Below are 14756 nucleotides of genomic sequence, written 5' to 3' on the forward strand. Positions count from 1 at the left end.
TCAGTATTTAGCGGAACACTTTGCTTATTTTTATAGAGAGTTTAACTCACGTGGAGGCCAACTAGTTAATTATTTCAGTAGTTCGTGGAACACCCATCCAGGCCTCGCGGAACACAGTTTGGGAAACACTGATCTCCATGATTATTTTTGTTGCACCGTTTAGCACTGCAGAACTCAATTTTCTAAGCACTTCCGTTTTGTAGCTTTGATTGAGTTGGCAGCATTCAAGCTCAATTTACAGTGTTTCACATCTTCTTATCTTATATAATACAGACGTTACTTCAAAAATGAAGATGATTACGTCCTACGCGTAATACATTTAGTCATGCATATTAAACAATGACTTAAATTCTGCCAAGTCACTGGTTTTCCTGGCTGACTCAGGCAACCCATTCCATGCTTTAAGAGCGCTAGGGAAGAAGGAGTATTTGTACAAATTTGTCCTATCATATGGAACGAGAAATGTGCCTTTATTTTTTTGTGTCTTTCTGAGTATTTTATTTTGTGTATTTGAAGATTATGGTTCAGTGTTGATGTGCAGTACAATACGAGTATATTCTATTATGGTACTGTTTCTTTTAAGGGTCAGCCTAATCACGACTAATCAGTAGACAAATCTCTGATTGAAGACTCATAATATAAAAAAGTATTTAAACTTAAATTATCAATTTTAAAACTAATAGCTGAATCTTAAAAAAAAGCGTATAAATGCAGCCTAGAATATATGAAGGGATTTCCGTTCTAAAAACAAAAAAACGCAAATAGAATATTAGACACTGACAAAAAAGCAAACTACGAAACAAGGTCAAACGATGACACCACACGTCAAACACGAGACGCGTATTCTGACAAACGATTGGTGTGTGTCCCCGACCTGATGTCAAATGTCTCTATAGCCCTGGGATACAAATTAAATGTAATGAGAGTGCGGGGAACAACTGGGGGGGGGGGGAGTATTACTGCGCAAAATAGTACGTGCGTTGGTGTAAAGTGTTTGTCTGAGGGAGAGTGGAGCTAAAGTGTTTTTTATATCACCACTTCATGTGTATTGCTCTTACTCACCGAACTCATGATCTAAAACACTTTAAAACAAGGTGTCAGGAACAATGCAGATCAAGCCAATATCAAGACAGTGGCAGAATTGTTACATTCCAATAAGGAAAATATTTTAAAAATCCTTTAAAAACAAAACAACAACAAAGCTTGTCTAAGGGGAATAAATTCACACTTACAACTATATCTTTTCCCTTATTCAATACCTGACAAAATAAGTAATTACCAATAATTAATTGACTACTTGTTTTTTTTTTTCATTGATTAATGTTTTGTTAGGTGCACAACATAATGTTTAAAATTTCAACCAGATCCGAGAATGGATGTGGGAGACATAATGCAAACAATTTTATAAGGGGGCCAAACTTGACACATTTAGCCACATCTGTGAATGCTGACATTAATTTCCCTTGTCGGTATCAAACAAAATAATTAATTAGCAGTAGTTAATTGACCAATTAGTAAATTTGTTTATTGATTCATATCTTATCTATGCCAATAAACATTTGTGTGCAAAGTTTCCACTGGATCCGAGAATAAATGTGGCAGAAATCAAGTGTACAAAATGTAAACCAGACAGACAGAAATACAGACAGAGTTGATAGAAACTTTGTAGAAAAAAAAAAAAAGCTGTGAAAACTTTACCACAAAACATATAGAACACGCAAAATAGATCCATTAGCGGCGAGGATATTCATACTCCGTCTGTTGATATCATCGCGCCCTCCTTGTTGGTGCCGCCCTCATTAGCCGCCTACAGATCTAGACTACAAGTATAGAAGGTAATGAAGTCGCCTAAAGTCTTTTTTTTTTCTCTCTAGCATGTTGTGTGGTTACGTTGTTTCATATGGGCCATCGGTTTTCATAGAAAACAAAAAAAAAATTTCGTTTCAGCGCCAAGTATGTAGGCATGTTATTTTTATTTAACTATAAGTGCATGAATAACGTACCAGTTATGGTGCAAGAGTTTATGTGTCGTGCTTGTCTCCGACTCACCCCCCACCCCCTTTCCTCCACCCAATTCTATGAACACGACACCACTACAGGATATCGTTCAGGAGTGGAAAGTTCCCCGAATTGAAGACTCTGAATTTGATAGGACAGATACACGAAATATTTACTGGTACATATACTAGATCTAGTAGAGGGTAAGTAGATCTAATTGACCTGAGTCAGTGTAGTGAGGGGACACGCACCATCCCACTTTCACGTGAAACTTACTCACTCCAGTGTGATTTTAGATAAAACGGGGCTCCCCCAAAGATATATTTTATTAGATGACATTTCATCTCGAGCAGGCGGTGACTACAATAATCACAGTGGCACTTAACTGTTACAACAAAGTGAAAAACACAATGAGTTCAAATATGACAAGCCCACATGACACCCTTATTAACCGTGGGCCACAGAAACAGATGACGTTTACATCATCTGCTCCATAGATCTGGGCTGAAAGGGTTAACTTTTCTTTATATATATATTAATACATGGATGTTAATATATCATCTGCAGTAATTGGCTAGTACTAACTAATTGGAACAAGAAGCAGATGATGTAGGCCCTAAAGGTATTATTTTTTTATGGCAGACGGATAACGAGGGCCAGCACAACCAACCGCTTTTGCATACTAATGTCAGTTGGGTGAACTCGGGGGCATCATAAAAATTCCTGACAACAAAACTTTTTTTTTTTTCGTCTTCTGCTTTGCCTTCTGCTCCATCTTTTCAGGAGCGTATCATCCCCCCTCCCCTTTTACTTACAGCAGGACTAGCACACCTTAATATATGTAACACTACAACACAACAACTAGCTCTAAGCTATCCTATATATGGGCCTATGTACGCTAGTTATAACATTCCATTTTATTTCCCTGTTTGTGTAACCGAGCGATTGCGCATGTAAATGTCTCTCACGCGATTATCCGTCGCACGAATTTCACATGTAAGACTTGGGGCTTGTGTGTCTTGCTAAATAGTTATATTTCAAAAGTACTAACTAAGCCTTAGAATACTCTGGAACACTCTAAGAGGCTACGCTGGATGTGGCTAACAAGTTTATTCTAGATCTATATGAGCAAGAGACTTTTGGTCCAACACAAAGATGTCGAGGTCGTATGAATGAAAACATGTTAGAGACAAAGAAAGAAAACATGTCAGAGACAAAGAAAGAAAACATGTCAGAGACAAAGAAAGAAAACATGTCAGAGACAAAGAAAGAAAACATGTTAGAGACAAAGAAAGAAAACATGTCAGAGACAAAGAAAGAAAACATGTCAGAGACAAAGAAAGAAAACATGTCAGAGACAAAGAAAGAAAACATGTCAGAGACAAAGAAAGAAAACATGTCAGAGACAAAGAAAGAAAACATGTCAGAGACAAAGAAAGAAAACATGTCAGAGACAAAGAAAGAAAACATGTCAGAGACAAAGAAAGAAAACATGTCAGAGACAAAGAAAGAAAACATGTCAGAGACAAAGAAAGAAAACATGTTAGAGACAAAGAAAGAAAACATGTTAGAGACAAAGAAAGAAAACATGTCAGAGACAAAGAAAGAAAACATGTCAGAGACAAAGAAAGAAAACATGTTAGAGACAAAGAAAGAGAGAAATTCAAAACGAATGGGGGCAGGGGCTGGTTAGAAGTATTATTTGTATGCTATTAGAGTTTTTCTTTTTGTTTGTTATATCCATTTTTCAACGAAATATATCAAAGGGGAAAAAAAAAGGAAAACTTTATTCTAAAGGCATTCTCTAACCTTTTAAAAATACTATAAATCAGCTTCCCTGATCAGACATTAACTCTATTTCTCAGATCAAACTATAGATCTACATCTCTACCTAACCAGATTATACATCTACAACTCTAACCATACGATAAATGCACATAACTAACCAGATTATAAATCTACAACTCTTAACCATACGATAAATGCACATAACTAACCAGATTATAAATCTACAACTCTAACCATACGATAAATGCACATAACTAACCAGATTATACATCTACAACTCTAACCATACGATAAATGCACATAACTAACCAGATTATACATCTACAACTCTAACCATACGATAAATGCACATAACTAACCAGATTATACATCTACAACTCTAACCATACGATAAATGCACATAACTAACCAGATTATAAATCTACAACTCTAACCATACGATAAATGCACATAACTAACCAGATTATAAATCTACAACTCTAACCATACGATAAATGCACATAACTAACCAGATTATAAATCTACAACTCTAACCATACGATAAATGCACATAACTAACCAGATTATAAATCTACAACTCTAACCATACGATAAATGCACATAACTAACCAGATTATAAATCTACAACTCTAACCATACGATAAATGCACATAACTAACCAGATTATAAATCTACAACTCTAACCATACGATAAATGCACATAACTAACCAGATTATAATTCTGCCTCCTAAAAATGAGAAACTCTGACCTATATATCTGATGGATAGAAGACATGGGTAGGCCTACTATACAGAAAGCATCTAAGAAGTCTCACTACAAACAGCGATGTTCTTGCGGTATGGACAGTATGAAGGGACTTCTTGAAGTCCGACAGTTACGCTGGGCAGGGCACGAAATTATTTTTGTTTTGTTATAGGTCAGCTGAAAGGTGTTCGGCGTAACAGAGATGCCCCACGGTAACGCTTAGGCATAGAAGACAGTAGCCTACCTGGCTGCAGGCGGCTGCGGGATACACATTTGAGACCAAAAGAAAATCATTTGCCGAGGACAGACGAGGCGAAAATAGAGTCTACAAATAGACCACCTGCGGACAATGGTTGTGTTTGCACAGGATGTGGCTAAATATGTAGGTCGCAGCAGGGGCTGCATATCATGTACTCCTCATTAATCTACAGACAAGCCTTATTATTTTACAAGTTCATAGTCTGTCTAGCCCCGCTGATAGAAGAAAAAGCACTAGAAATAAAATAGAAGCTGGTGAAGACTTATTAGCATCATAGAATTCGTTGACCTTTGAATATGATCTTAAAAGAAAGGAAACAAAAAAGTGCAAAAAAATAAATAAATAAATGTTTCAATAATTGAACTAATCAACAAAGCGACTTTATGAGAAGTGGGATTGAGATAAACCCAGACAGACAATTAAAAACCTGGCCACATTCCGATGAATTCATTTAGACAAATTAGGTCAAGGTAACAAGGAGGTTGATCCCATTTCTTAAAGCACACATCTCAAAAGTGTTATAATTAACTTGTAAAGAATTGATTCTTGTTTTATGTCAATTAAAAGAAAAATACAGTCAAAATCTGATTATGTTGAACTGGGGTTTATTTTTTCTGTAATACCGGTATAAGAACTAATTACTGTATTAAGTGACGAATTTTTATTTCAGTTATTTAGGTATTTTTATGGATGGGAATTCGAATAGCCAAAATGTATTAATAACTTAAAATGCAAAGTATATTTTATCATCAACCAATATACTATATATATTTTACTATTTCGAATTGATACTTTGTTGAAGGTACCATCTTGTCCACGTGACTCAGTTATCACAAACAAAAGTATTCTTACTACAGTATTTTCGCGCATGCGCACAAATCACAAAATACGTAAAAACAAAATCGTACAACCCGCACCCTTATATACCCCGCACGTGAAGAGTCGATCTAAGACCTAACTGCTGCTGCCAACATGCTTCACTTATTGGAAGTAGACAGTGAATATGATACAAATTTCGATGGCTTCACTATCAATAGCGAGGACAGTGATATTGTGAGACTGGTGATTGATTGCGGATATATTGCATGCATTGTAGTCTATACGATTGGACATTACGGTATCAGCAAATGAGTTTAGTTGCTTACTTGTCACAAATGATTAGGCCTACTGGTATATTAAAGATTCTCTTGAGGTTTATAATGAGATGTTCATAAAGCTTTCAAATGAACATTTTCACAACCACACAGCAAACTAGAGCTGCCATATAAAAAAAAAAAAGTGTAGGCCCCTATAACCCTCGGGTTATATGTGAGACACTACGGTATTCAGGACACTTTCATCAAGTTTTTTTGTTTCCACTTTTGCGTCCTTCATCCAGCACTAGTGACCACAAGTGACTTATCTCACCATGTAACACTACTCTCACCACTTTGAAGTCATAACGCCAAATCGGAAATGATGGGTATTTTTTTAAAGAGTATTTTTAACAGATCTATACGCAGTGTATCTATAACGAGGGAACAGGATGAGAAAGTTTAAAAGAAGAGGGTAATACAAATGTATAACTTTACAAAGTTGCCATAAAATCTCCCATCAGGGCCATCTTTCTTTAAGGTCATGTACAAATCAATAAAGAAAAATAGATGAGATACCCATGAAAATAAATTCTAAAAGACAGTTGAATGTGCCAATGATTGGAAACGAACCGGACTAACAAAATAATTATACATAAAAAAGATGAATTTTTTTTTCTACTAGTAATTAAACATAGTATAACCAAGACTGTTCACTATGGATGGTATACTTTGAAAACTGATAACCTATAGAGTTCAAAACACTCGACAATCCTCTCTATTGATCTACGAGCTCAATAACAAAAGATTCGTTCATGCGAGTAAAAAGAAAAAAAAAAGGCGATATTTTTTTTAAAGCGTAATTTAAGACCGATCCTACAATTTGGTGCAAGCGTTTCGCTAGTCACACCCCCCTAGGGTGAACTGTCCTGAACTCCCCGCAATGGCGCCTTCCTAGACATCACATTTCCAAAGGTCACGGCGTAAAATAGTTGCTCGAGCCCCGGAGGGTTTGGAAGCTTAAACAGAAGTGAATGAAACCCTAAACGTAACGCACAAATCAATACATTTTAAGTGTAACTTTCACTGTCTCATACCACTCCTTCTCTGTCCGTCCCTCTCTCTCTCTCTCTCGATATTAAAACTGTATTGAAATAATCTGTGAGCTAGCTTTGGGTTTGAATCCTTAGTTCTATTTAAAACAATTGAAGATTAAGGTTCGTTAAAGCCACATGATTCACAGCGTTGCTTGGATGGTTTATACATGTTTGCACTCAGTTTATCGCCCAATCTTGGGGTTTAAACTATTTAGTATTGCACTCAATACATCGAGTCAATTGTGATACAAGATAAAAGCGGTAAGGAAGAATTTGTTCTAATTTCAAGCTCTTCTATTTATTTATTTTGTTTTGTTTAGAGACTTATCAAATACCAGAAGAAGACAGAGAAAGTGATGGGAAGACAACTTCAAAGAATGGTCAGGCCTGTAAGTGAATGAAATTCTATCCAACGCAAAGGACAGAGAGGAATGGAGAAAGACGGTTGACATTGACAGATCTTGTGTGATGCCCCAACGGACCAACAGACTAAGGGATAGGCGAAGGACGCGAAAGCGAACTGCCACTCAACGATAGCCAAATGTTAACAATATTGCTCAATTCTTTTTTTTTTATTTAGTTGACAGCAGTTGACCATCAGATTTTAAAATTGTAAATAATTATTATAAATAAATAGATCTATCAAACCATTTAGAGCTACTCTAAATACATTGTAATGTAGGTCTAGGACTACATGAGTTCCATGGTACTTATAGAATAGACATAGTCTTACTCAAATCTGTGTAGATCTAGGTCTAGGGCTCTATGCCTACTAAATACTAACCTATAACCTTTAAATTAAAAGTATGCAACATATACTTTCCTTAAAATAACTAATTTCTTGAATTAAATAAGATTTGTTGACTTATTGATGCAAGATGTATTGAATTTATTTATACATTTATTTGTACAAAATTAGTACATCTTCTATTTAATTATGATTATAATCAATTTGTTTAAATTGAGAGTTCAACAAAATACAAATTATTAATTATTGAAAATATTAAATTGAGTGATAAAATATGAGGCTAAAACAAAATACTGATTAATAATAATATATTAAATTACTAGATATAACTAGATATTTAAGATATATACTAATTTAGGTATCTATTCTAGAGAGTCTACATCTAATCTAAACTAAAGTCTAATGAAGTCTATGTTTACCATCTAATGTTTACCATCTAATATTTACCATGTTGAGCCAGATCTTTGTAACTTACGTCTAGGCCTCTACACAGCTTACACGAATCTCTTATCTTATAATTTGGAAACAAAGATAGAGAGAGAGACAGTATTGAGTATACTCTTATACAAACATTCGTTTGTTTAATATGTGCGCCGATGTTAAAAGCAGGGTCCCTGAAAGCATTCACTGCGCATTCAATTAAAACTAAACAAATTACCTTTGCGTAGACACTGGTATTTCTTTCCTTTCCTCTCCTCATGTTTGGCAAACAAATAGTCCAGATACAAACAAACACACGTGTGCATTAACAGTCTACCGTCATCCTACGGCGAAGTTAAGAGAATCTAGAAGAACGCAACCTGCTCTGAGAGAGACATCCTAGTGCTAAGTCAATTAAAGAAAACTCAAACGCCACCAGTGAGTGAACAACACCGTCATCCAAATCGCCTGTGACGCAACAGCCCCCATCGAGGCATTGAGGGGCGATGAGTTAATGTGACGCAACGAGAGGCGAGGGAGAGGGCTCCGCCTCTGGTCAAAAGATGCACCGAGTCACTGACTCAAAACCACTAGCCTTAAGGAACGCTGCATCTTTTTCCGAGTGCCTGCCTTAACACACGCATGCCTGATTTCGGCCCCATTGTTCAGGGGGGGAAACACAACAGGTAGCGACCTGTTAAAATCACAAAACTTAAGACGCACACAGCCCTCCTTAACTCTCTTTGTTTTTGTTACAGCCCTCTCTTTGTTCGGTTGTTTTCAACGTGATACAGACATCCTAAGAATCAGGAGCTACCCCAGGTAGCACACCAGCTACAAGCAGTTGATCTATAGTTCAAATTGAACACAGGCCTCACAGTCAACAATTATAGAATAAACAAAAGATTTCCACGGCTGAGTTACTGGCAAATGTGTGAAGTAGCTTAGTAGAACGCAGATATTGTCCACTTAATTTCTATCACAACACAGACCGCGTCTTGACACTAGCGGTACTAAAACTAACCGATGAGAAGTCTCTAACGTACCTCATTACAAGTGTGCTATGTAAGTGTGTGTGTGTGTGTGTGTGTTTTAGCCCCGTGTAGATACTGTTCTTCTCTTTCTTCTTGTATTAAATAAAAATATCTCCCAACAAACATTTAATCCACGCCCTCCCACCCCTGACCTCACTCCAGCTCAACCTTCACATCTCCTCCTCTCTTATACCTTCAGGGGAAAAAACATGAGCAAGCGGAGGGAGGGGGGAGGCACTAGGGCACATTGTCCCAGTATACTAAAAGTAGGACACCTGTCACATACGATACGTTTCTCTCTCTCTCTCTCTTAGGGACCAAGTCCAGGTCCCAGGCTGTAGAATTACGGTGTGTGTGTAGCTACCCCCTACTCTTTTCTAGCATATATCTACTGAGAATCTACTCAGAAAAACAGTTTTAATTTTGGTCACTTATGTCATAATTATATTAATATAAAAGAGACTTAAAAAAACACAAAAACGAAGAGACATGAAAGGTAGTGAAGTGGTGAGACGTGGCTGATGCGGTAGTTGCATCCTAGTTGATGGTAGAGATACTTAAAGACCAATGTTTATAAACTTTAATCACGTGACCTCCCCACTCACCAGCACACACACATCCCTACCTATGCACGCCCCCCCCCATCTCCTCGCCACTTTTCAATCCTCCCCCCCCCCTCTTCCCGATCTATCGCCTCGCCACCATTTATCTTCAAGTGTAAACTGTGTACCAGGCGCTCGTGTAAACTTCCTTAGCTCCCCCCACTCCCACATTAGTGTTAGATCCAGTACCGTGTCTGTGTGTGTGTCCATCAACGCGTCTGTGTTCGTGTCTACGTAGATTAAGATTACGTCACCTAAAATAGCAAAGTTGCTGGGGGGGGGGGGGGGGCGGGGGGGGGGGGACGAGCACCGACGTCAAGGTCGTGAGCGACGAGTTTGAGGATCCCTGACAAAGATGCCCTATATATGCCCAGCTACACCTTGTAAAAGCAAAAAATACCAAGACCTACGTGTTCTAAACAATAAAAAAGTGATCCAGAAGTCCACATATTAACAAAACAAGTAAAGAAATTAAAAAACAACAATTCCTCCTATATGAAGCTGATAGGACTATACTCTTGATAACTAATGTTCATAGTTATAAAAAAAATTGTTTTACCCTGCCTTAATTCCCCCCCCCCCCTCTCCTGCACGGCCCGAAAATATCCTGATGTCTACATCTACTAAGAGTTAATACATTTCTAATGATAGGCCTATAGATTTAGGGTTAGAGGACGGTGCGCAAAATTTTAACTCCGATCGCGAAAATGGCTCTAACGATTTTCTAGAAATTTGACAGTTATTATGTATATCTTAGAGTATATCTTCAAGGATTACTCTCCTTTACAAGAGCTAAATTCCGTACAGTTAAATCATTAAAAACAAGGTCTATTCACAGTTAAAATAGTAAAAACAACAACAAAAAACTAGCTCATTGGCCACACACGGACAACTCTGGTTTAACTGTTTTTCATTTTTTTCGGAATATAGGCCTAATAATGTGACATTCGAATCTACATCTTGAACACAGAAACATCAACAGGTATTTGTGACTGTATTCATGATTAAAGAGTTAAATAATGGTTAAATGGATCAATAGACGTTCACAGTCAATCAATATCAATATATGCCAATCAATAAAATTATGTATAATCTATATAAGTAGATTTATACAATCGCTTAACAAGGGGTTCAATTTCTTTGTTTTCTTGAAGGTTCCAGAACGGAGGATGCATAATTTGTGGTCTAACCAATGTTAAATAGCATTTTAGTTTTATGTTCTTGTTGGATTTGTAATATAAGTACATTTTTTGTTAAAGTTTTTTTTTTATATACAGCTAACATTTGCTAGAGCGATTATTTTCTCCAAACCGAAATTCTCTCTCTCCCTCTCTGATTAAATAGCATCAGTGCATACGAGAAAGAAACCAATACTATCTCAGATATGCGGAACAAAGACTTTTTTTTTCAGCGTTTAACATTACTTCCTCATCAGAATGAAAATCTTTTAAACACCCAACGGCTACATCTTCTACTGCTTTAAACCAAATTAATAACAAAAAAGTCATTGTTGTAAATCTTATCAAGGTTTTAAAAAAAGCTGATTAGATAAATGTTACCTAGGATAACCCTGACCCATATAATATCTAGGCCTGCATACGGCAAATATGTTAAATAAGAAAAAAAGAAACGAGACAAATGATGTTGGTTCAAACGATCAAAAGAAGCAGACGTCAGATTGGAATGAGATTTAAACCATTTCATTTCTCAACCGCCAGTGCACGTGCTTCTACAAGAGAGGAGGAGGTTTACTCAGTGGGCTAGGTATTAGGACTAGCTAAGCCTGCTACGTATAATAGACTCAAAGTATGCAAGATATGTGTGGATTTTGACTAACATTTAGTTTAGGAAAAATATGTATTTTTATATTCCCGTAAGTATCGTTGCCTTTGGATTTCGTTTGAGAAACTGCATTTCTACCCAAGGGGCAAGGGAATGGTAATTGATAGATTTAAAAGGTAGAGAAACCCTGAGATGGCAAAATAAAAAATAAATAAAAAAAAACAGTATGATACTCGCGTCTATGTCGTTACTAAATAGCAGGAAACACAAATATGATCGATACAACAGGTATTGCCAGTTTGGCGTTGTCTCTAGTCAAGATTTCACCGGGGCAATATTTTCTTGTGCCATAATTTTGTAAATAGGTATACAAAGCAAAGAAGACCGAGCCAGTTGAACAATTGTCATTTTGGTTTTAAAAATAATTTACCCAGAATAATAAAACCCAGAAACAATAAACCTAGCTACAAAGATAAAATGTATTTTTTTTTCACTGTATTGGTCGATGTCCTCGTTACAGTGCTGATCAACACAAGTCCTGATGCCATTAGGGAGTACTCTTACAGTTTAGTCCCAGGTGGACCCGTGTTTACCACCTTCATTCTTCCCTCCGTAGGGTAATATTTCGATACTCAGTGACCTTTTCTCTCACATCTGCTAGATCTACATGCCTTGACCACATGATACAGACCCACATTTCTGGGTTGAGGTCCCTTCCATCATTTTATTTTTGTAGGAATTTTTGGTAACACCAGACTTTTAGCACCTGGCAACCCAATTTGTAGTTTTCCGTGACTAAAGACTTGTTAGGATGGAGTTAAGGCAATATTGGATTTAAGACAATAGCGGAGTTAAGACAATAGTGGAGTTAAGACAATAGTGGAGTTAAGAGAATGCTGGAGTTACAATTGTGGAGTTAAGACAATAGTGGAGTTAAGACGATGCTGGAGTTAAGGCAATAGTGGAGTTAAGACAATAGGGAGTTAAGACAATAGTGGAGTTAAGACAAGCTAGAGTTAAGACAAGCTGGAGTTAAGACAATGACTCATCAAGCTGGAGTTAAGACAATGTTGGAGTTAAGACAATGTTGGAGTATAAGCTCTGGAGATTTTTACTAAGTAAAATTCACAACACATGAAAAAACAATGTTTATTTTTCATTGAATGAAGAACAAGTATGTGTACAATTAGAATACTATCATGTCATTGGAAAGATACATTGAAAGTTTAAATAGGATATGTAATTTTTTTTATTGATTCATTCATTACTTGTCCATTAACCTTGAATATTAGCCTTTTAAAGATATAAAGATAACTACTATCAATTAGTGGGAGAGAACTAGAGCCATAGCCCGAAATATTAAAACAAAAAGCGAAAGTGGAGCTGTATAGGACACACCCTGAGGAAAACCAGCTACCAATGTTGCAATGAAGGCACTTGATTGGAATCCGCAAGGAAAGAAGAAAGTGGGCAGAAGCAAACCTGGAAGAGGTCAGTCATCAGTGGAGCTGAGGGTACTAGAATGACATGGGAGCAGATGAAGAAAGCTGCTCAGAACCGAGTTCGGTGGAGAGGTGTGGGTGTGGCCCTATGCACCCCCTTGGGAGTGCACTGGATTAAGTAAGTCAAGCTTTCTGTCTGTCCTTCTCCTAGAACTCGCTCAACATTCATCGCCTCACTCATCGAATCACTCCTTCACTGCCTCACCACAAAAAGAGTTTGTGTTATCACATTAACTCGGTCGCGTCCCCCAACGAATCCGCTCATGGGCCCGAAATGCAGGTAGACAGACAGGTTTCGAGATTTTCAGCACGAATATCAAAAGATAATATCTGCAAGTTGCTAATAGCCACAATCCTAACCCCATCCACATAAATTGTTTACATAAAGCTTGATGGCCTATAGATAGCAAGGTCTGAAAGGGAACCTATACTTTTTTTTACTTTACTGATGGCCTGCTATCCGCTCACACCCAATGTACGAGGGACTACTTTTCTTCTACAATACGGACATCGCGAACATGATTTTCTACATGTAGACAATAGAGAATTATGGCAACACCGAAGTCCTGGTAGGTATTTACTACTTAGGCCTACATATGTGATTAAATGATCATTTAGAAATTGATGGGGATCCTTTGGACAGAGGATTTGGCAAAGGGATATCTGCAAAATGCCCTGTAATGTCTCCTTCCTTTCCTCTGGTAGAAATCCTTCCCATAAGTCAAGCGTCTCAAGAATCTTAGACACGTCTCTATTAATATATAGATGGTAGTTTAGTGTGCCACTGTTGATTATAAAAACATATGTGTTCGGAGTTTCACTTAAAAAAAAATGGTAACAAATATGTACATATAATGAGATGTCTTATTTATTTTTTTAAAGATCGCCACCAGATAGCTCCATAGAGACGAAGCATGTATAGAGTTCTCCATCAATGTAACGAATGAATACAAAAAGTCTGAGCAGCTTAAGGTAGTCACGTGAAATGAACAGAGCGCGGACTGGGCACACGAAGTCATGTCAGGAGAAATGATGTTTAACATTCTAGCTTCTGGAACATGTCTGGAAAGATGTCAGCAGACCACAAGACAATTTTGATTGGGCAGAATTCCAAAACTAATGCTCTCTCTCTCTCTCTTTCTCTCTCTCTCTCTCTCTCTCTATTTCGTTGTTTTGTATGGCAATTACTAGAACAAGAAAAGTTGGCAGACTAACGGTCATCTCATCTTTAAGAGAAATACAATTTTGTTTCGTTAACGCTAATTGCTTTGGAGCAGAAGTTTTGTTTTTTACTTCTACAAATGGTTAGCAGATCTGATAAAAACCTAGCGTTCTTTAACAAAATAAGTCCTACCTAGCTTAAGGGTTCATTCAAGCAGTAAAGATAGCATATAAAAAGTCAAAAGCAGGCTGGTGATAAACAAAAATGAATACTGTTTTATAATCTCTCAAAGAATGTACGTAGGGGCGGACTGGCTATATGGCCATTCGGGCCAATGCCCCGTGGGCGGGTAGCCAAGTGGGCTCGTAGGGCCACGAAAAGGACGCATGGATGTCACTATTGCACGCATCAAATAGTTAGAAGTTTTATAAAACCTTATAGAAGGGCTCTCTGAGCGTTAAAAAAAAACTCTACAGTGTAATACTATTTTAATCTAACACATTTTTCGAAATATTGTGATAGCCTACATCCGTACATAGTGCTACT

At 37.2% G+C, this 14756-nt stretch overlaps 1 protein-coding gene across 5 annotated transcripts in view; it reads right to left on the reverse strand.

Annotated features, from left to right (window-relative positions):
- LOC106063724 (uncharacterized) overlaps positions 1–14756 on the reverse strand; it is a 90210-nt gene that overhangs the window by 24671 nt on the left and 50783 nt on the right. Inside the window, exon 1 of one of the 5 annotated variants that reach the window (XM_013222171.2) lies at positions 8367–9209. The exons of the other annotated variants lie outside the window; for them this stretch is intronic. Within the exon in view, the coding sequence (XP_013077625.2) occupies positions 8367–8408 (42 nt within the window). The 5' untranslated portion in view covers positions 8409–9209. Of the gene's footprint in view, positions 1–8366; positions 9210–14756 lie in introns of those variants that run through there. 5 annotated transcript variants of the gene reach the window in all.

Source organism: Biomphalaria glabrata, chromosome 3, assembly GCF_947242115.1.
Source record: "Biomphalaria glabrata chromosome 3, xgBioGlab47.1, whole genome shotgun sequence".
Taxonomy (NCBI): Eukaryota; Metazoa; Mollusca; class Gastropoda; family Planorbidae; genus Biomphalaria; species Biomphalaria glabrata.